The sequence below is a fragment of the Populus euphratica genome, unplaced genomic scaffold, assembly GCF_000495115.2.
Source record: "Populus euphratica unplaced genomic scaffold, PopEup_1.0 scaffold3.1, whole genome shotgun sequence".
Classification (NCBI taxonomy): domain Eukaryota; kingdom Viridiplantae; phylum Streptophyta; class Magnoliopsida; order Malpighiales; family Salicaceae; genus Populus; species Populus euphratica.
The window spans coordinates 5,002,994-5,025,939 of NW_011499847.1; the positions used below are offsets into that span (position 1 = coordinate 5,002,994).

General features: G+C 32.8%; 4 protein-coding genes across 4 annotated transcripts; 1 reads left to right on the forward strand and 3 right to left on the reverse strand.

Moving 5' to 3' along the window:
* The first annotated feature begins 2,100 nt into the window (after window positions 1-2,100).
* XTH10 (xyloglucan endotransglucosylase/hydrolase 10) lies at window positions 2,101-3,363 on the forward strand. Its single transcript, XM_011004270.1, has 4 exons — window positions 2,101-2,305; window positions 2,385-2,485; window positions 2,586-2,779; window positions 2,870-3,363. The coding sequence occupies exons 1-4, from the start codon at window positions 2,119-2,121 to the stop codon at window positions 3,270-3,272; spliced, it is 885 nt and encodes a 294-aa protein (XP_011002572.1). The 5' UTR covers window positions 2,101-2,118; the 3' UTR covers window positions 3,273-3,363.
* A 3,359-nt stretch (window positions 3,364-6,722) lies between these two features.
* On the reverse strand, window positions 6,723-7,709 carry LOC105109540 (pathogenesis-related leaf protein 6-like). Its single transcript, XM_011004281.1, has one exon. The coding sequence runs from the start codon at window positions 7,421-7,423 to the stop codon at window positions 6,941-6,943; it is 483 nt and encodes a 160-aa protein (XP_011002583.1). The 5' UTR covers window positions 7,424-7,709; the 3' UTR covers window positions 6,723-6,940.
* A 2,927-nt stretch (window positions 7,710-10,636) lies between these two features.
* On the reverse strand, window positions 10,637-11,198 carry LOC105109547 (cell wall / vacuolar inhibitor of fructosidase 1-like). The gene has a single exon (XM_011004290.1). The coding sequence runs from the start codon at window positions 11,196-11,198 to the stop codon at window positions 10,671-10,673; it is 528 nt and encodes a 175-aa protein (XP_011002592.1). The 3' UTR covers window positions 10,637-10,670.
* Window positions 11,199-16,114: 4,916 nt separating this feature from the next.
* LOC105109558 (pathogenesis-related protein 1-like) lies at window positions 16,115-16,783 on the reverse strand. Its single transcript, XM_011004299.1, has one exon. The coding sequence runs from the start codon at window positions 16,711-16,713 to the stop codon at window positions 16,225-16,227; it is 489 nt and encodes a 162-aa protein (XP_011002601.1). The 5' UTR covers window positions 16,714-16,783; the 3' UTR covers window positions 16,115-16,224.
* Window positions 16,784-22,946: the final 6,163 nt, after the last annotated feature.

Here is a 22,946-nt window from a genome sequence, read left to right on the forward strand (position 1 = left end):
TTTGTAAAGAGCGGGCATTCGTTGTAGTTCATAGCCTAAATAAGAACAGACCAAATGTCCGAAACTTTCGGTGCTGAGATGACTTCACTTCCGGAATTCCTCTTATCATCATATAATAAGAATGGGTGTTCATAGAAAGTATTCAGTTTTAGTATAAAGCTTGAGGGCATCAACAACAAAACACATAGCATCGGTATCTGGATTCAATTTCTTATAAAGCCATCACAAACTACAAAGGTGTAGAGCTTGGTCAATGCGCTTAAAATGGTCACACGAGTTAAAATCTTTCCCTGTAATATAAAGAACGAAGAAATATTTCCCTGCTAGTTGCCATTATATTTACCAGAGAGACTTAAAGAACAGTACTAGATCTTGTCCCATTCTTACACAGCCATTTAATATCCGAAGGAAAAACTTGGTTTACAACTACAAGGCAAAGATAAAATACCTGATGATGACCCATCCCAGGTATTCTTGGAAAGATAGAAACTCAGAATCTAGCTTATTTCAACCATGAGAACAATTTGCTTGGCTAATATGGATAAAAAATTCAAGATTTTCCTGCTAGTTGTGTGCCTTTTTTTATAGTAGCAGCGGGTCAGATCCAATTTGGAAAGCTACTTTCCTTTCCTAAGCAAGTCATTGGGAATCATGGAAAAGAATGCGTTAAAATTAATGGTGAAATATAGAACATGAACAGTCATGTTTCCTTATCCCTAATTTGGAGGAGAGATTTATATTGCAGCATTCTTGGACTTTTGCATCAGTCTTTTATGATGCAAATTGGCTAAAGCAAACAACTTTTGTTACTGTTAGGTACTCTCTCTACCTCTGTACTTGTAGGATACTAATTTTCCAGTAAATAAAATTTAATCAGTGCGCATGGAATGATTTGAAGTTGGTTTAAAGCCACAGTCAGCCGATTGATGAAGCATCCCGTTTATTATTACAAAATGTTCTCTTTGCATGAAGATCAGAAGTAGCCAGCCCAGAATTCTAACTGCTGAATTCAATGTCGACGGTGTAAAGACAATGATGACATGCATGAATGTTCTTTACTTTACTTTAGTTAGGCTTTGTGTTGAAGATACTCCATGCCATTATCTTAACAGATTGTAATAATCACAATGATTATACTGTGTATTAGAAACTAGAAAGAGACGCAACTTATTTATTCTGCCTGTAGCACGGTTAATTTGCCAACTATACAAGACTACTGTTATTAAACATTATTTATCTGAGTAAACTACAAGATGCCTTTTTCTGCGCAAAAAGTCATTTTTCTACAAAAAAATCGTTCAAATTATGTTGAAAAAGGTTCAGTTATGCAATGTTTAAAGGGATGTCTGAATTGAAAGCATGAAATCAACTCGATAGTTACATATATAGCCCTAAGGTTGGCGAGAGAATAAAAAAGTGTCCTTCAACGAGTTAGCAGGGAAGGTTTAAACACCAAGCTATCCTAAAATAATAACCCTGAAGAAAAGAAAGCAGCTCCAGTCTAGCTAGTTTTTCACTTTCCGAAGCATTCCGCTAACCTACCAGAAAAAGGCTCTTAATTGAGAAAGCCTGAGGTATGCCCAAAGCTAGGTATCCTTTATCATGAAAAAACTCCGAGTCTATCACCATCTCTGCGCTTCCACACGTGTTACCTGATTTGTGGAAAGTACGCAGACATTATACATAACATAATTATTTGGTTATAACATTGTCGAGACACCTCTTTTACTCAAATGCTGGAACTCCAAATGGACGGACCATTCTTGATATTTACTGTCATGAGGCATTCATGAAGTCATCTGTAAGGACCGACAAGATAGTTCATTGGACCTGAAAATGAATGATACCCATGTAATAAACTGGAAATCTTAAGTCATTTGTTGAGCTTTAATCGATCTGTTTATAACATTCTAATACATATCTAACTAACTCTGCAAGTTATATCCAATAAGATGCTAACAATATAAAATTCCTTTGCTTCTCTCTAAAGATATTCTTTCTTAAACAACAACCTTATTGCTTCCTATTCATTTCCTTCTCATGCAATACATATATATAGCATATCAAGCATTTCCCTGTTTCACTACATTTCCTCTCCTTGTCATCTTCGCGAAAACAATGTCTACTACTTTCAAATTCGTAGTCTTCATTGGACTACTCATCACAAATACTTTTCAAGTATCATTTTCCTCTGTTATTTCAACCGGAGATTTCAACAAGGACTTCTCTGTAGCATGGTCTCCGGGCCATGTATACACCACTGCTGATGGCGGGACAAGAAGCTTGAAACTAGACCAAGAATCTGGTATGAGTTACAAAATCTACGAAAACTAACTTGAAAAATGTCTTGGTGCTCATTTATCTTATTACTACTGTTCTTTTAGGATCCGGTTTTGCTTCGAACCAGATGTTCTTATTCGGGCAGATTGATATGCAAATAAAATTAGTACCAGGTCATTCAGCAGGCACAGTCGTGGCATTTTATGTAAGTAAATTGAATCAAGTACATATATATATTTATTTAATTTTCTTTTTATATGTCCAGTTGCATTTCTCAAATGTATTGGCAAATGACAATATTGCAGCTCTCATCGGATCAACCTAAACGTGACGAGATAGATTTTGAATTCCTTGGAAATGTGAGTGGCCAACCATATATTCTTCAAACAAATGTTTATGCTGATGGGAATGATGATCGTGAAGAGAGGATTTATCTCTGGTTTGATCCAACAAAAAACTTCCATACTTATTCGGTCTTGTGGAACCTTCACCAAATTGTGTAAGCCAATTTTAACTAATTGTTAGCAAGTCTAAGAAAGACAACTTAAGGGACTATATATATATATCCATGGTGTTTCTCGCTTTTCAGGTTCATGGTGGATGGGATTCCTATCAGACTCTACAGAAACCATGCAGACAAAGGAGTAGCATATCCTAGGTGGCAGCCAATGAGCATCAAAGCCAGCCTATGGAACGGCGACAGCTGGGCAACACGAGGTGGAAAAGACAAAATTGATTGGTCAAAGGGTCCCTTTATAGCTTCCTTCAGGAATTATAAGATCGATGCTTGCCCTTGGAATGGAAATCCAAGGTTTTGTAGGGCAGAAAGCTCTACTAATTGGTGGAACAAGGAAAGATATAGCAGTTTAACATCTACACAAAGAAGGTGGTTCAAGTGGGTCAGGTTGCACCACATGATCTACGACTACTGTCAAGATAACAAGAGATTCCAAAATAACCTCCCAAAAGAATGTTCTCTTCCAAAATACTGATAGAAAAGGAGTTATTTATTTGTTTCTCTTCTTATAATTTGCTTATCATTAAATGTTATTGCCTAAATAACAACTTGAAAGGTTTCGAATTATTGGTGAAAGTATCTCCACCTCACAAGAAACGCAACCTTTTGACCTTCCTAAAGGATCGAATTGGATGCAACCTTAATTTAGACCAAGCATGAATATATATATATATATATATATAGTGTTGCTTTTACCAAAGAAAGGCTTGAAATGTGTATCAAATCCACTCGTGAAGGCCCCGCATTTTGAGTTAATCTTGCAGACAAGGAAATAATCTGCGGAGAAGATGAAGTGCTGAAGCTGCTAGAAGTCAATTGAGCCAAAACTTATCTGAGTCCTTAGGCCCTTCTAACATGTTCGAAAAACTCAAGGCTCTAACTTTGTCTTTTCCACCTCGTGTTGCCCAATGTGGTATTAAAGTGACTTAGTAACAGAAAAAACTATCTTCATTAATGATTTTGAGTAGCACAAGACAACTTGATTGCTTTAACATAACAAAATGTCATTACAATGGCACTGTAACCTTCATCTGCCCTCTTTGATTGTTTTCTGATCGATTAAAAATTGATAAAACACGAGCATTACAGTGACTCCATATTCCAAACCCAGTGCAAAGGTCCTGATATATTAAAGAAATATTAGTTTGGTGTAATTTGCTTCCGTTTTCAAATCTTCAATAAATATTTGGAAATCAATTATAATAATTTAATCCCACGTCAGCCATACATGAAAGCATTTGCATTCTATAGATTCTAATTTACCCTAAACTAGTTTTGTACGGATCAATTTACACGACAATGTTTATTAATATATTGGTTTCATTATATTCATATCTTGTTTATTATATTTATAATCCGAATATGCTTTATTACTGAAGATAAAGATCAGGTTTGGGCTGGATTTTATATCCGATCTAACAATATCTATACTTTGTTTATTTTTATTATTAAAAAATGCTAACCCCTGGTTTGGATCATATATGAAACCGTCATATAACCAGTGAATTAGGAAAGAGAAGAAGCCTTTGATATAAAAAATCGTGTGGGCCTTGGTTTTCAATTTTGTAAGGCCATGGGCTTTTATGGGCAGTACGATTTTTAATCGTTGTGTAAAGGGAAGCCCTCTTGGGTTCTGGGCTCTTGGCAGAGACTTGAGAGAGGAGCCTCTCTGCTTTCACTTAACTCAGCCTCCTGCAACGGAGTTAACTGAGAAAGAGAGCTGGGGATGGACAGTTCAAGCAAAGAATTTTTGCATTTGGCACACAAGAGTTCCTCCACTACCTCATCCAATGCTGTTCTCTTTCTCAGATTCCGTGTTTTTTATTAGGTTGGTTGTCATTTCATGTAGGATACCAACCATTAACCATTGACTATTGATAGCCACCATTATTGAATGAGCTAAAGTTGGTGGTCATCAATATTGACAACAAAGCAAGAAAAGCCTCCATGAATGCCTATAAATAGAGGTATATGTGAAAGAGCAAAATAAAAGAAAAAAAAGAGCAAAAAATATGAGAAATATAGAAGAGAGTGGACTGCCATTGTAGCATTAAAAAAAAAAAGAAATAGAGTGAGGTTGAGAGTTGTCAAAGAGAGGATGATTCCTCTTTCTCTATTATTGTAAATCTTGTACTCTCCCTACATAATGCAATGGCTTCTCCTGTGGATGTAGGTGGTTTGCCAAACCATGTGTCAGTGTGCTTCGCCTTCTATGAGCAAATATCAGTACATCACCGGTTAGAATTCCCAATATTTTTCTCCACATGTGTATAGTTTTTCTATTTTTCTAGCCGGAACTACACTTCTTTATTGTATGTAGAAGAGAATCGCAACAGTCACACCATCAAACAGAGAAGCCTCCAACTGATGGAAACTACGGTTCTCAATTTAACTTCTTTTGGAAACTGTTTCTGTAGAAAGAAGTGTTTTACTTATGAATTATCATTAAGGATACGTGGAATTCTGGATTGCAATGAATAATGGGAAAGTTAGAGGCAATGGGATCATATTTTGCGTATTTGATATCTGTTCATTATATTCTGTGTCCATTCATATGACAAGTTATTGGATGTTTTTATTTTCTTATGTGATTGACTGATCGCTTGCTTGTTTTATATGTCATCATGGTGTTCTCCTTGATTTCTCTGTTAGTAAAGAGACATTTTTTTGAAGGATACTACTTTATCTAGTCTTTACTGAATTTAGTGATCAGGAGAAAGATTGCCATTGTTTTGTAAGTGGCACAGATAGAATACCTAATTTTCCATTTAAACAGGGGGTTTGGCAGTGGACTATGATGGTGTTATCTTCTGAACACTGCTCTTCCCGCCAGTGTTTTTGTCCGACTTGTCCAGAATCTGAAACAATTGACGATCATGTGAGCCAGTTTATTGAACTTTCATAATATTGATTTCTCATGTTATGGGCTTATAGCCTTACAGGATCACTGTGTTACAATTATTTGTGTGAGATACAATGTACTGGCTGAATCACGGCTTAAAATTCTGACAGGCTGCGACTTCATTTTCAGCTTGTAAACCTCTGGCCCTATGTTCTGGTCATGCCATATCCAAATTAGTCCCTTCGCTGATATGAGTCCTGATAAAAACTCAAGCTTTGGTTATCATACTGAAGGATCTCCGGGGATCCATTTTGTTTGGGGAGATAAGCATTGCTGAAATAATATATATGTGATGCAAAAGAATCGTTCCAGGTAGTGCAAATGTTAGAACAATTGGAAGGGGTAAGTTGTGTTTTCTTTTTTGTTCAAATAGGACATTCACAGAACTATGATATTGAAGTGCTCGCTGGAAATGATTCATCAGTCATTGAAATGGTAATCAAAAGTCTTTCTCTGCCCATCAATCTTTAGATTATTGCAGCCTTGTTTTTGTGAAAGGTTTATGAGTTAGTGCTGGATGCATTTTCATTACAGTATATGATGCTGCTGGTCTTCGTATCCCTAAAGATGTAGCTGCTGCTTAATCTGCAATAGCTGGTGGGATATCGAGGAAAGTAAAGTGGTAGCAGGGATGATGTTAGAAAACCATGCTTTTGAGAAACACAAAACTTCATGGTCTGCAAAATAATATGGTTCAGGTGCATTAGGTGGAAATGATAGGTCAAAAAGAGCTGCTGAAATGGTCGAGATGCCATGAAACTTATTTTGGCAGAGAAAAGCCCGGCTTCTGTATGGAGATGAGTTTACTGTGATGTTCTTTAAGGTTATAGTATCATCTAAAGGGTTTTCTTGTTTAGTACTGTTTAAACTGTTATTTTTATATTTATTTCTGAATGTCAAACATGCTTAATTTTCCTTCTTTTCTCTGATTAATGGCATTTCATTTGTTTTCGTCTACTCCATCCTAATCTCTTACAGAATAAAGAAAATAAGTTTATACAACACCACTGGTTATAATTCATGTTTATTCAATTAAAACAGCAAAAGTACCTTGGAAGGAAACAAAATATACGGCGAGAATGTGGTGTAGCAATTGAAAGATTGTCGTGACTAAAGTGAGATCAGTGCTCACTCATCAAAGGCATTATTATTTCTCATTACTAATTCATACCGTTCAAGTTTTTGATTTGTTTTTTTCTTTGTGGCTACATTCTCTTATTTTGAGGCAACTCGAGGATTCCTTAGTAAGGGCGTTCCTCAATATAGTTGCCTGGAGGATCATAGTTACAAGAAACAAACCACCAGCCATTGGTGCATTGGACCCTGGCACACCCCACACGAACTGAATTGCGCCAAACGACTTGAGTGTAGTGCAAGCATTGCCCTCCAACACAAGAATTGGATGCATTGTCATAGTAAGGTTTCTCTGCCACCCACAAGTTCACTGCTGCAGTACCTGTGAAAGAGCCACTTCCCTTGGCTAGGTTCTCACCATAAGGGCCGTTAGAATGCACGAGGTTGCAATTGCTGATCCTGGAATTGGAATAGTTTAGAGCATAGGCTGCTACCGTGTTGTCCCATATAATATTTGCTACAGTCACCTGTGAACGAGCTGCGTTGTGAGCGTTGAGGTAGTCTTGTGGTGAGTTTTGAGCGTGGGAAGGATGCACAAGGGCTAAGCCCACGAGACAGAAAAGAAGAGGTAAAATCTTACTCAGAGCCATAGTATATTCTTGCTATAATGCTGAAGTAAGCTAATTGAATGTTTGGTGAGCATTAAGGCATGTTGATGGGGGAATTTATAGGAACAATGTAGAATTTTTTAGCTACAAGCTTGCATCCTTTTAACCGTTTTAAGCAACCTAAAGTAACAAAAACACCCCCTTTGGACATAAAGCTTGCGTGGTCACCTAGAGGTGATCCTTAAAATGATAAAATTAGTAACTTCTGCATTGCTCAAAGAGATTACCATGTTCTTACTTTTTTCAGAATGAAGCAAACGAAATAAAATAGGAAGAACAAGGAAGCAGTTTAACCAAATTGTTTGAAATAACTTTGATCTATTACATAAATCTAAGAGAGGTTTTTTGTTAATGTCTCTGATAAGATTGCGGAGATATTTGCTCCCAGTTTCCACGAGGCAAAGAAACGATGAAAAGTAACTAGTAGGAGTATATGGATAAGTGTCCAAAGAATCACAAGAGTTGATACTTAGAATAAGGCTCAACTGAATGAACTGTTGTTATCTGAATGTATCTGCTGGAAAACTTGGGACTGCCATGGCATGACCTTTGCGTCATTCGTAGGTTAACCCTTCCCCCACCTAATATTATGGCAAGAGATGATTCTAATCGCTCAAACTTAGTTAAAACTATTAATTACTTGTAGATGCATCGTGATATCTGAAGGCCATTAGCAAAACTCAAACTCATGATGATGAGCAGGGCGAGTAAGCTTTGTATAATCTTCGAATCTCTCGATCTGCTTGTCTCATAGGCTGTGTCATAATTGGGCATGTAACTGTGTAAGAGCCTAAGAGGAGGATCATCTATAGAGAAATTCCGATGAACTATTTACCTCTGCTCGTATAAAAGTAGAATTTATCACAATAACTACATGTACGTCTCATTTTCTTGTATAAATGAAAAGCAATATATCGATATTATCTAGTAATCTCTCTACATATATTATTTACTTGCCAAAACTCATTAGAGCCTAGTATCACTGTTTAATAAAGAAAACCATTCTTTGGATTTTTGTTCATGTTCTGGAATGGGGCGGAATCATCAAGTCAATTCTTAACAGTATAACACACGGATGCTTGCAGCCAATTACTTCAAGGCTTAATTATTATTTGATACATATTTTAATGAATTAATGTCTGCCATTGTAATGATTGATCCAACCAAATGACTCGTTTTTTTTTTCTGTCAATTGAGACAGAATTACTATAGATTGACTTTTCCTTTATGTTGGGGTCAACAATAATAAAATAATGGTGATCGAGTAACTAGGGGCTGCAGCAGCCTACGTGATGTGAAGGATTCAATATTACAAGGGGAAAGGAAATCAAGAGATGAATGATTTTTCATTAAATTTTAATTTTGAAAAAATCAATTGAATTGAAGGTGCATCATTTTGATTTGTGAAGAAAAATTAAAAGTTGGCTTAACATGATTTGTTTTGCTAGCCCTCAATCTCCAAACCCAAATGGGTTTGTTCTACCAGAAGCTTGCCTGAAAGTGAGGCGGACGCTGCTAAGATACATGAAGCAAGGTCTTAGATTCAAAGAACACGACGCCACTTCCTAATTCGCTAACCAACGGCAAGTTCTATAGAATTTAACTAGCTTCTTTCTAACGCAAGATTTCTAACGCATTTCTTGTGGAATGTACCTCTTATATTTTAAGAATTTTAGCATGGCATGATTTCTAAATAGTTCTATGAACACATCAAGTTGTCTATTTTGAATCAATATTGCTCTTATGAAACCAATAGTTAATTCTTGATGGCAACTATATATTATAAAATCAAATAAACGAAGCAGTTCTTATAAACTTGGTACATGCATACCAAGACATTCCTTAGATTAAACAACTCCATTTTTATACTCTGTCTTCTTTGATTTGTTCAATCCCTCGTTTGCTTCCATATACTATGCCCCTTGCAGTTCTATCTGCACTTGCAAGTTGGGATTTTCTTAAAGGTTACAGACATGAAAAAGTATAATTAATCTCTCTTGAACATGCCCATCGTCACCATATTGCTAGATCATCAGTGAAAATATTATTTGATTTGCTGCTCGGCGCCGTAAAATAAGGAATTTCTAACCATTTCCTCTGATTTTTCTTGCGGTTTTGACAAGGTAGATACATGTTCATCACGAATTTGTTTTCATATTGCTAGAGTACTTCTGTCAGTGAAAAAATAAATTGTATTATCGACACATCGCCACTCGGAGTTCCTTTTATCATCGTTGACAAATTGATAATATGACAGAAACAGAAGGACAGTGCCCGGCCACCCGAGAGTAACTCAGCCATTATATCAGAAAGGAAAAATAATGCTATAAATGTCTACATTTTTAACTATAAGATATGATAATTTGTGATGAATACTATACTACCAGCCATAAAGATTATCGTCAAATGCTGAACGTCATTTTATAGGAAACATCTGACTGAATAATAATAATAATAAAAATACTATAATAAGATTCTCTCTATCTTTGCATGGGAAAAATTGCCAATAAAAGGATTTATACATAGAATTCAAGTTTATTTTTATAACAAAAAATTAAAAAATCTCGACCAGCTAGCATATAGTCACAACTATGTTTGCAAGTCATTACTATTTTCTAGATTAAAAAAAAATCTATTATCCACAAAAAAAAAAAAATTGCATGGATTTTGAATTTCGTGTAGCTGAACTCTTGGTCGGTGGATTCTAGCTCGTGGACTTAATGTTTTGGGTTTCCATACATCACCTTGGACTCTAGAGTATGTACTGTCTTTGATGTTGGGCCTTTATGCTTCCTTATAAATCGAGATGGGCTTTTTCATGAACGGAAAACAGAAATTTTGAGCGACCAAATATCTGCAGAAGAACGCTCCTCCATGTCCAATCCAAGAACAATCTCATCTTTTAGACGAAGGTATAACTCAGAATTTCACTCCCCACACAGTTGAACATGGTAGCTATTTTGATTTTATTCGCGTTTTTCAAAGCATAACAGGAGCCCCAGGAAAACAAGAAAACGAAAACTCTTCTTCCATTACTTCCAAAATAAGAATTTATCAGGTGCATAGAAGACCAAGATTTTAAGGAAAGAACTAAACCGCCAAACCCTATAGAAATTAATTAAGCAACATCCAAAATTAGTTATGTCCTTATTAATGATCAGTTGCAAGTCTCAAAATTTATTTCGAATTCCCTAGTTGGCTAAACAAAAATTAAAATGATATCAGTCGCTTATACGATTGTCTGAACAATGGATGCAGCCACGATGGAGACGTCATGTACAACCCTATTCATATCAGCCAGGGGCGATTTGCATCTCCTGAATTCTTTTTCACATAACCTGGCCTCCAAAGCAGCATCCATTGTGCCTGCTTCTGCAAATTTGTAGTTACCCAAACGCAAAGCTTGTAGAGATTCTGGAATATCCTCCTTTATTATGGCATCGTAGCGACTGGCACAAGATTGCAAGGCTCGTTTCATATTTGTGTCCTGTCTATGTTGAAGCAGCTTGTTAATACGACGTAGTGTGTGGGTTGCCCTAGCGTTAATGGTGTGAACCATTATCTTGGCAAGGCCTTCAACATCTGTATTGAAACTGCGAGGACTTGATATTAAAGATCTTACACAAAGATCGTAATAGGGTGTCTGCTTGCAGGTTTTCTCGATCAAGTTGTTGCCAAGAATGCTTGGAAGGAAGGCATTAACAGGAAAGATGAAGTAGATGATGAACACTAAAAATATTACAAGAGTACTCTTCATTTTTTGTAGTAAAATAAAAATGGATAGGGATGCTTGTGTAAAGGTACCACCACCAGCCTTTTATATTGAGAAAAGCTGTCCTCACTCCATAGATATACGAGGACCGTTCTCAGATGAATAGCTAACAAAATTGGTTTCAGGTAGGAACGAAATGTTAGCCAAGACCAATTCATCATGCTTATTCAACACTTGCCAGCAGCCTAGCCTCCAGAAAAGGATCGCGATGCCTTTCTTTATACCAAATTTGTATTTATTCATATAATATAGTAGTAGGTCGTCGTCAGTGCTTGTGATGCTATTTTTTTATAAAAAAATGATTATAGGATTTTTGTTTGAATATGTACAGATCATATTCTGTATATCTCCACAATGTATTTTCGAGATGACGGTAAACTTCACACTAGTTTTTTTTAAAAAAAAAGATTAAAAAAATCTGTCCATATACTCTTGTATATTGAGGGTATTATCCCATATGCCATTTTTAGAGTTTTTCTCTCTCATCCGCCCATATATATATTTATATATTTTTTCCCATATATGCTTTTATTATTTTTTGGATGAAAATGCCCACAATTTAATCATAAAAATATTAATTTTAAAAATATAAAAAAAGTGAAAAATTTATTAAAAAAATAATAAAATTAAGAAATGTTTTAAAAAAAAAAACTAAAGGAATTTAGAAAAAAAAATGAAACTAACTTGTAAAATCTAAAAAAAAAACCCGACATCGGTCAAGCCTTGTCATGCAAATATGTCAATGCCAATAAAATAAGTTTTGCAAAACATAGATTTTTTATTTTTTTATTAGTTTTCTTTGTGTTTATTAATATTTGATGGGTTATTTCAATTTTTTGGGATGTTTTAATGTTTTATGTTTCATGATTTTATTTATTTTTTACGTTCATGGTTTTTCAAATTTTGATAATTTTAGTTCCATCCCAAAGGTCCAACACCCCGCTGTACTCGAGCGTTGTTGTTTGTGAGCATTGAGGAAGTCTTGTTTAGAGTAGTTTTGAGCTTGAGCTAGCTAAAGGGATTCTTACAGCCAAGACAACGAGAGACAAACAATCGCTAATGAATTATTTTCGATTTCCCAACTCATGAATTGGAGTTGTAATTATACTCTGGCTTCTCATCAACCCATAATTTCACCGCAGCACTTCTCACCGCAAGGTTTTCACCGAAAGATCCACCTGCAGAATGCACAAGTTAATTTCCAATCACCCCTGAGCCGATTAACATATATAGTTTCTTGCATAAGCTGCCACCTTACTGTCCCATATCATATTTCCAACTCCTACATGTGCACGAGAATTACTGTGAGCATCGAGATAGTCTTGTGGAGAGTTTTGAGCAGGGGATTATTACAGCTAAGGCAATGAGAAAAGCAATTGCTAGTGAATTATTGACAATTTTCATGTCGCTTTGTTTTCTCACTGTACTGGATACGTGGATGAATCAATGTATCAATATATTTTTATAAAAAACCATAAGATTAAAAAAAATTACAATTATACACTTTCTATAACATAAACATACTTCAATTAAGATATTTTAGCTTTAGCGCCTAATCATGAATGGACTTAGCAATGTGCTAAGTCTCGGGTACAGTGGATTTAACATTAACCAGACTGAACCATGATTGAGTCTGGCAATATACTAAAAAATTCATAATTTTAATTTTTTTTTTCCATATACATTTCAAAAACATCTCTTTTTAGAGTATTATTGTATTTTTTTTCTCTAAAAAAAATACTTATTTAAATATCGGAGAGTCCACAACTCCATTAAAGAGAATTTTTTATAGATACTAATCACAAGCTATTTTAACATGTCAAATCCAAGTATAAGCTATCAACCATCTTAACTAGAAAAAATAGATGATATTGATAGGATCGATTGATCAACCATTTATCCAATCTAAACATCTTATTTCTAGATTACTTGGATTTTTTGAGATACCATTATATATGAAAAATTTTCTTATTGATGATAAAAGTTAGACATACTGATATTATATATAAGGTAAGGGAAACTTATTTTAGACCATCACACTAAAATTTCCTCAAAATTTAATCGGCATGAACACCACAAGGGACTAACTAAAGAAGTAATTGCGGTCATTATTAGTTAATTGATTTCAAGATAATATCTCATGAGGGTAGTGATTAGTCGATGAAATCAACTAATTGGACTATCATGTTTATTTTCTAAAAGTGCTTTTTTTTCATAAAAAGATGAGATCTAAAAGTGCTTTTTTTTCATAAAAAGATTTTTTTTTTTATTAAAACAAATATCATATGTTTTTTAGACTACGTAATATTTATCAATTTCAGAATTAAAAATTTTCATGGTTAAATATTCACTGATACTAGAGTCAGGAATCTTACAAATAAACCATCATAGTATAAACAAACAAACTCTTAACAATTTAAGACAAAGTCAGTAATGTAATCTATCTCAGATAAGATACTTAAAAGGTGATAGTATCTTTTATTTCATGTAACTAGTATCGTATCAATCTCTATTAATCAATTAGTATTTGTAGTGACTATAATATTAGATGATGACTCTTTAAACAAGACATTTTTCTCATCAAAGATGTCACACCCAGACATCAAGAAGACCCTAAAAAAATATAATCTAAATTAGAAAAAAAAAATAGATATCTAACATCTTATTCTTTTGATGAAGAAATGTCTTATTTAAGGAGTCATCACCTAATATTATGGTCAATAGAAACCCTAATTGGTCAACAGAGATTTTATAATTCGAGACTAGTTATGGCTAGAGAAGGTATTAGTACCCCTAACGCATCCTATCTAAATTAAGTTGCAATGATAGTTTTGTCTTAAATTGCTAAAAGTTTGTTAGTTTGTGTTATGATAGTTTACCTATAATATTTACCAATGTCAGAGTTAGAAGTATCCGCGGTTGAATATTTATTAGCGCTAAAGTTTTTTAGTTTGTGTTATGATAGTTTATTTATTTTATATTTACTTAATATTCCCGACTCAAGTGCTAATAAATATTTAATCACGAATACTTCTAACTTTAGCATTGGTAAATATTACGTAGTTATAAAAACAAAATAAATCTAAATCATTTACTTTACTTCTAACTCTAACATAAATGAATAAACAAATAAAATAAGTTTATTTTCTATGTATACACTTTTTTTTTTTACTTTTTATTTATCAAGCTAAATAAAATAAAACAAAATATAATGAAATAAAATAAATTTAAATGAGTATTTTTAGTTTTGGCTCTAACATCAATAAATAAATTAATAAATTTATATTGTATTTATTTATTCATGTATATATTTATTTATTTATTTTATTTTTTAAACTGGTTCCAACTTAATTAATACAGAGTTGGGTTAGACCCAATTAACCCGACCCGGATACCGATTCAAGCCAGTGACTTGGCTGGGCATGCGTGCAGTAACTTCACGCGTGCTGCACAGTGTGGAGGTAATTAAATTACCTTCGCACAGTGTTTATGAATAAAATATGCAGAGAATGAAAGGAGAAAGGAACGGGCGTACCTGCTTCGGGAGGCGATGAAGATGGTTGCAGCGCTGGTGGTGACTCTCGTCTGTTACTTTCTTCTTTCTGTGTCCACCGTCTACTTTCTTTTTCCGGCAACTTCTGACATGATGAAGGAGCTAAGAAGATGATGCAGATGCCGACTTTCTGTGGAAAATAATTTCTGGGTCGTTCTTTTTTCTACAGGGATGAAGTCAATGGCAGGGCCAATCCTTGTCTCTGCGTTGCTCCTCTGTTTTTCTTTCCTTCTCGTCTCTGTGTTTTTTGTTCTGTTTGTCTTCTATGTTTTTTCTTTCCCCGTGATCTCTCTGTTTTTTTTTTTTTTTTTTTTCCAGTGGCCTTTCTCTGGCTTTTATAAAGCCAGAGACAGCCCCGTGGTGGTAACGGCCGGCCTCCTAAATGCCCTTTAACTGACTCTTTAAAACGCCCTCAATTACGAAACGTAAGCGTTGGCTGCAAACGGTCGAAACGGAGGAAGAAGACAGTGAACAGTTGTCCAAGAAACGGCTCCGTTTTCCATTCAACTGCTATTTTTGATTTGGTCCTTTGAAGTTTTGTAATCAAGCTTCCTGGATAAACGTTAATTGGAACCCTGGAGTTTAGCACCATCTACAGAATGGTCCTTAGACTTCAATTTCTTGCAGTTTTAACCCGAATCAGCCCCAAACTTTAGTATCTCTTCAATTAAGCCTCTGATTTCATAAATTAAACTAATGTCAAGTTCAATTAAGTCCAAAACTTATCAATTATTTAATTAAGTTTTTAATTTGGTTAATAAAATTAAATCCCAAAACTTCCAATCATGTTGCCCTTAATCCAAATTTTAATTCATTCTTTATTTATTTCATCATTTTTTTATTTTTTATTTTTTATTTTTTTTTCATCATCATTTATTTTCTTTTTTCTTTTTTTATTATCATTTTTCAGGAAATAAAATAATAATAATAATTCAAATAAAAAGGGTCAAAAAATTGGGTTAGGACAAAAGAATAAAATGTCTAGAATTTGTTCTTTTTATTTGATTGAATTTTTAAAGTTCACTGTGAATTCGCAGGTGTGACAAGTAGACTACAATTTAAAATATATATATATGTATATGTATATAAAGCAACAACACGGACGGTAATCTGCTAGTATGCATGAGTTATGCAAGATTAATTTTCACTTTCTAAAACATCCAATTTTAGTTCAACTTCGTAGTAATTTGAATTGAAATTGGATGCTATAACACATAAGTTGTGATCATTCTGACTATAATTAAAATTATAAGAAGCTAATTATATATATATATATATATATATAAAAAAAAAAAAACATCATCCAAGCGTATGCCACGTGAACTTCCTGTATGCCAGCATATCATCAAGATGTAGCAAATATTTTTCTATCATATATTAATTAATGCCAATATAAATCAGCTTATTTATCACTATTATTCCAGGTAATAGAAGCACTAATTTCATAATCAGAAAGGTTTAGTAAGGTTTTTGCCCAACATAATTGCCGGGTGGATCATAGTTGCACCCAATGAAGGTTCCTCCGGTGCTACACTTCACTTTAGCACATCCTAGGCGAGCAGAGTTACGCCAAACCACCTGAGTATAGTGCCCACACTGCTGGCCAGCGGCACATGAGTTGGAGCTGTAGTCGTAGTAAGCCTTCTCATCAACCCACATTTTTACAGCATCTGTACCTGAAAGGTCCGCGCTGCTCCATGCAAGGTTCTCCCCGTAAGGTCCACCTGAATGGACAAGGTTGCAATCGCCGGCACGTTGGTTAGCATAATTTTGTGCATAGGCTTGCACTGTGGTGTCCCAGGTTAGTGGACCAACACCTACAGCTGCACGAGCTGCATTATGAGCATCAAGGTAATCTTGTGGGTTGTCTTGGGCACGAGAGGGAAGGATTAGGGATAGGGTTATTATAAGAGTAAAGAAAGCAAGAGAAATCTTGCTTGACATCATTTTGCACACTTTCTCTTTTCTTTATCTTGCAAAAGAATTTCGTAGGTGATGGATGAAATAACAATGAGAGCTCAAGCGGTATTTATAGGCGTTATGCAACATTATGTGAACGATGACTTGGACGTATGCAAGCGAAGTCTGCGTAGAATGTTCAAAACAATAGCGTTAACTGCTTGGCTCGATGGTCTGCGTCGAGTGTTCAAAACAATAGCGTTAAATGACGCCCTCCAAAGCAAGTCCCTTGGAAAAGTTGAAGAAGTTGTCGGCTTCACATTCATCGGATGAAAATGAATGGATGTTTTGGCAGCAAGTGATTCGATCAAATGGTTTAATTTATGTAGAATATTATAAATTATATATATTATCTCATCAATTTAAAATTTTGAGCTACGTTAATTTTTTAATATAATATTAAAATTTTAATAATCAAGTAAATATAAGTTTGAATTTCATTATCTTATTTATTTGATAAAAATTAATTATAAAATAATATGAGGTTATATAAATTTTAAGTTTAAAAATTTTTTCATTTTAAAAAATATGTTTAAAAATAATATAAATTATATTTTAAAATCTTATTTGATACATATTTTAAGTTTTTTATTGGAATTGATTTTTTTAATATGAAAAAGTTTAATTAGAAGAAATTTATTTGAATATTATCATAGGTGCCAAATTCTAAATCGATTTTCTTGAATAAATCGATGCTAACGACATATGATTGTGCCTGATCAACGTGTTCAATTGTTAAGATATTTTCTTTCTGGATTTCATCATGAGTTAGTGAGTTTTATGTAAAAATTTTTTTGGAAGAATTCAATATATTGATGGGAATAACTAGAAAGCAGCCAAAAGCAAGAGATTAAAAAAAAAAAAAGGAAAAACAAAATAATATAAAAACAGAAAGCAGACATGAAAAATACAAGGCCAATAGATACAGATTAGAATATTATATGGCATTTTGTATTTCCTATGTTTTTCCTCTTCTTACCGCCTGCTTGCATTAATCTTGTTCTTGTCCTTGAAAGTTTTTGTTCCACAAATCACGCCGCTTCCATTGTTGCGTCTAGAACATGACCCTTTTTTTTTTTTATCTCTCTTGAGAAATTACCGAACAACTAATTGATTTTCCTAGTGACATGTAATCATTCAAAGAATTTTTTTTAAAAAAATCTTTGAATGAATCATGATATGCAAAATGGATTAACATGAACAAGAGGGAGTATTAGCCTGATTTTTAGGGATTTATCTCCTTTTGGGATGTTAAAGTTCTCATGAATCTTAAAGTTTTAGCAATAACTGACCTTGGCAGAATGACAAAAATAATTCAATCTTTATTTGCCGAATTTATTCGAAAATATTACCTCTCATAAAATTAAGAGAAGAAGGGCGTGTAACACGCCCATCAAAAGTTAGCATATTCGAGAATATCCAAACGTGTTTCATCTCAGCACCATGAGTCAAGACCCCACGAGACAGAGAAAAAAAAAGTGAAGGTTTTTGTTTTTTTTGAGGTCAAGCATATATGTTGGCAGCCTCTCAAAACAAAGAATTGCCGTGTAACATGGATTAACATGCTAGGAACATCTGGGCTGCTTTGATCATCAGCTAGTTTGTTTTTTTGGTAATAATTGGTGTTAGTTTATATATATATTAAATAATTTTTAAAAATTTTAAAATTAATAACTATATAAATCTTGAATAATTTTTAGATTTATAATATTTAAATTAGTAATATATAAAAAGTACATTTAAAATATTGAATCTGATTAATTAAATTATACAACCTGTTGAATTATAAAGTTTAATTATAAGTTTACAAAAATAATTATAACAAGAAGTTGGTTATTAATTAAAAAAATAAATAGTTAAAAAAAATTTAATGATAACAAACCCGTGCTTTCTATACATTTTTTTTTTTTGTCAAATTGTTGAGTGAGTGATCGAATTTCCGACTTAATATAATGCCGAGTTGCAATACCGGAATTAATGTAGAAAAAAATTATTTTAAAATTGATTCTATATCTAGATAACTTCAAAAGGATGCTTTAGTCAGAAGCAGACAGTACTGGATTATTTTTTTAAAATGGACGACTTAGACTCTTGAGTCTTGACTATTCTGTTTCTTTTTCGTGTAAACTGTAAAGTGATGCACCCGGATAGCCTGTAAAAAAAACACTATATCTCCCTGGCTAATCGTCAATTGCAGAACATGCTAGAATCGAGCAAAACTGATCAAATAATCTTTTTAAAAAATATAAGTGGAGAAAGAAATCTAGATGTTCTTATCATTTTTTTTTTTGTGAATAATAAAGTTTTTTCTCATTTTATTGTGTTTTTTTTTTCAAAATAAATCATGAAATACTTAATAAAATACAACTACCGCACAAAAAAAATTTATTGATAGGTTTGTACTTTGTATCTTTGTTTTGAATTCTACAAGCAACCACGGCTACAAAATTTATAAATATAAATCAAAATATCAAATATCTCACAATTCCATGAAAAAAAAAACATATAAAAAAAATACACATGTTGTAAAATTAATCAACCATTCGTGCACCAAATCAGTCATATCCTGGGAACTCGATCATCAATTAATATTAACTTATAGTTTTAATTCAAGGTTTTAAATCACCTTTCATTATAAAAAAAAATTAATTCCATTAAGTCAATGCAAAATTAAATGTATACTTTTGAGAATAATAAATAATTGTTGATTCAAAACAAAAATCATCAATCAATAACGTCGCAGCAAAGAGTGACTTTGCTCCCAACTCCATGTAAGTTTAATTGATATAATAATTTTCTGTTCTATGGTTGCCATAAACTGTTGAGATATTTTTTAGTATTATAATAATAGTTATTTTAAAAATATTTTTTATTTATAAATATATTAAAATAATAATTTGATATAAAAATATTTAATATGAATATATAGTATTAAATAAAATAATTTGATATAAATTTTTTTATTTTTATGATTTGAATCAGTACTAACAATAAATCTTTTTTAATTGTCAGGATTTGGCAACCCCTTCTTCTTTCTCAAGATAAAAAATTAATAAAAATTAATTTTTATATCAAAATAAATTAAAACAATTTCAAGGAACTATAATTATAGAATTTGCGTGATTATTTAAGTTAAAAAACTAAAGTGATTGTGTTTTCAACGTATAGGACGTCACTTATATTTGTCTTGTTTTTAATTTAAGTCCTTTTTCTTTCAATCTCACCCTCCCATAAAAATTTAAAATTAATTGCTTTTTAAATAATATTTAATTGCCAAAAAAACAAAGTTTGAGGACTAGCATACAATAAGATTTTGCACAGTAAAAAATATACAGTGAAAATCTCTCCCGTTTTAGTATATAAGTAATAAATTCATGAATTAGATAGCTTGCCATGAATATTTAAAATCCAATTTAAAAAAAAAATCATGTAAAATTTTTGACTAGGTGAAATAATCCTAGGAAGGTTTCTAGCTGGCACCGCAGCCCAATAGCTTCAGACGCGGTCAAAGATAAGAGGCCTTCAGTGCACATGTCTTCGATTAAATTGCAGCAGGAGATCCTTCGTATAGCAACTTCCCTTGCTTCGGCTGCCCATGTTTCGTTCCAAGAAATCGGGACATCCCCACCCTGTACACGAATCTCGTTACGGGCTTTAACAAAATCATCGGCAGAAATCTGGGCCAGGGAGACATGAACGCAAATGACTTATTGTAACCTAGTCGTCTCCATTCCAGGCACAAAGCAACTTCTTTCCTTCGTTTTTTTTATTTGTTCTTCTTAATCATGGGCACAAAGCAAGCTGTGAATTCACATATAATAGTAAAGTTATCAAATCCTCAACCATTTCTGTATGCATATCTGATTTTATTCATCTTATTATAATATAGTATTTATATCATAGGATTACGATTTTCAAAATGGTTTATAGTTTTTCCAGCCATCTATTGATTACCAATTTATCTATACTCTTCAACTAGTTTATAGTTTTTCCAAAAGCGGAGATCCATATTTGCCAGTCAATTTCCCAAGAGTTTTTTTTATTATTATTAATATTATTATTAGCAATGGATGAGCGAGTTCTCTGCGCGAGGGGAACCACTCCATACGATGCAACAATTTTCGAGACACCAATTTGGGAAGTAGATTTGGATTAAATTATTAATAGATAAAATCATCATTAAAAGTGTCTATTAAGAAAGATATCTGATCTTGTTTTTGAATACACCATGCCAACTTATTTTTCTAAAAATGGCCCTTATGTGGTTTAAAATTGTATTTCAAACAGTTTTTTAAAAAATTAAAATTATTTTTTATTTAAAATTAATTGTTTTTATAGTTTTAATTATTTTAATATACTGATGTAAAAAATAAATATAAAAAAATATTATTTTAATATATTTATAAATAAAATATACTTTATATTTTTAAACACTTCTTAATATATTTTGTACTAAATGAATGGTTACAGCAAGAGATGACATAAGACGTGAATTACCTTAACTAACAAATTAATTATATGGCATCGACATCTGAAAAAATTAAATATAAAAACTCCACTTATGTAGACCGCTAAAATAAAAACCTCATCTTAGAAAATTGCTCTATACGTGTGTGTGTGTGTGTGGATAGAAAGGATCAAAATAGCAACGAGCTTAATTGAGAGCAAAATATATAAAAGATTATGAACCAAACTAATTGTATTTTTGAATTTAGAATGCGAATTTTGTTAACATATAGTCATTAATTCATCATCGTAAATAAATTATTAATAATGCTTCTATAAAATGATATGAACAAATTTAATGATATGTAAAAAATTAAGTCTGATCTATAATCTTAGATGATGGATAAATCCATACAATAATATATTTAAAATACATTTATATGTGTAAGAATAGTTGAGTCTATTCTTACTGAGGTAGCATCTTGGACTGCACCTACCAACCCAATGGATGATGACGGGAAAGGCAGAGAACCAACAGGATGGTAAGGGACCGAGTCAAGTTGAGAGTCGAGTGTTTTTGCACCTGCACCCAACTCGGTACCGTTGTAACCATCATTTGCACCGGATCCACACCCGGTCAAGTCGGGTCAAATAGGATGAATGGTCTCCTTATCTGTCCAAGTACTTATCCTACTCAACCCATATTTTTTCACATGTTTTTTTAAATCCTCTTTAAATTTATTGTAATACCTCAAAAAATTATATCCTAATAAATTAGAGAAAAAAAATATCATATATCCATTAATATTTTTTTTAAGGTATTAATACTAGATTGACTTGCATGTACATATTTTTAAGGTATTAATACTAGATTGACCATGTATTGAATTGTATCATTAAATATCACTAGTGGTATGTGCTAATTAGTAATTTGTTAGCGACTTGTATGATTTAATATTTTATGTTAATGTCATGTGATGGCTATCTCTTAGTGTTAATATTATTGTTTTATCTTTCATGATTTTTTTTTTTTTTTACTTTGATGATTTTTCAAATTTTGCTAATTTTAATTCCATCCCAAAGGTCCAACACCCACCTGTGCTCGAGCGCTGTTTGTGAGCATTGAGGAAGTCCTTGTTTAGAGTAGTTTTGAGCTTGAGCTAGCTAAAGGGATTCTTACAGCCAAGACAACGAGAGACAAACAATCGCTAATGAATTATTTTCGATTTCCCAACTCATGAATTGGAGTTGTAATTATACTCTGGCCCAATCTTTGTGATGAGCGCTATGAATATTCTTTCATAATAAAAATATATACAATTAATAAAATCAGGTATTAATTTTATTTAATATATCAATATTCGAATATCTTCGTAGACAAAGCTTTTAACCTCAATCGAATTCTATTATAACACAAATTTATCACTATAGAATATATCAAATTACCAAAATCAGGTGCTCAATTCTAGCTAGTATTTCATTATCTTATTCTTTCATGTAAGTTAAGTATGATTAATTGTGTATGTATTATTTTAAAATAAAAACTGTTATCATACAAGTAGATTAGAATTTAATATATATATATATATATGAGCAACAAAACGGAGGGTAATCCGCCAGCATGCATATGAGTTACATGATTAATTTTCACTTTCTAAAACATTCAATTTTAGTGCAACTTAATAATAATTTGAATTGAAAGTGGATGCTATAACACATAAGTTGTAATCATTCTGACTGTAATTAAAATTATATGAACATAATTATATATATAA

Excerpts from the sequence above, each read along its gene's own strand:
- XTH10 (XM_011004270.1), top strand. The coding sequence starts at position 2,119 with ATGTCTACTACTTTCAAATTCGTAGTCTTCATTGGACTACTCATCACA. Across the intron at positions 2,306-2,384 it reads GAAACTAGACCAAGAATCTG|GATCCGGTTTTGCTTCGAAC; the intron begins GTATGAGTTACA and ends CTGTTCTTTTAG. Across the intron at positions 2,486-2,585 it reads GCACAGTCGTGGCATTTTAT|CTCTCATCGGATCAACCTAA; the intron begins GTAAGTAAATTG and ends ACAATATTGCAG.
- LOC105109540 (XM_011004281.1), bottom strand. The coding sequence starts at position 7,423 with ATGGCTCTGAGTAAGATTTTACCTCTTCTTTTCTGTCTCGTGGGCTTA.
- LOC105109547 (XM_011004290.1), bottom strand. The coding sequence starts at position 11,198 with ATGAAGAGTACTCTTGTAATATTTTTAGTGTTCATCATCTACTTCATC.
- LOC105109558 (XM_011004299.1), bottom strand. The coding sequence starts at position 16,713 with ATGATGTCAAGCAAGATTTCTCTTGCTTTCTTTACTCTTATAATAACC.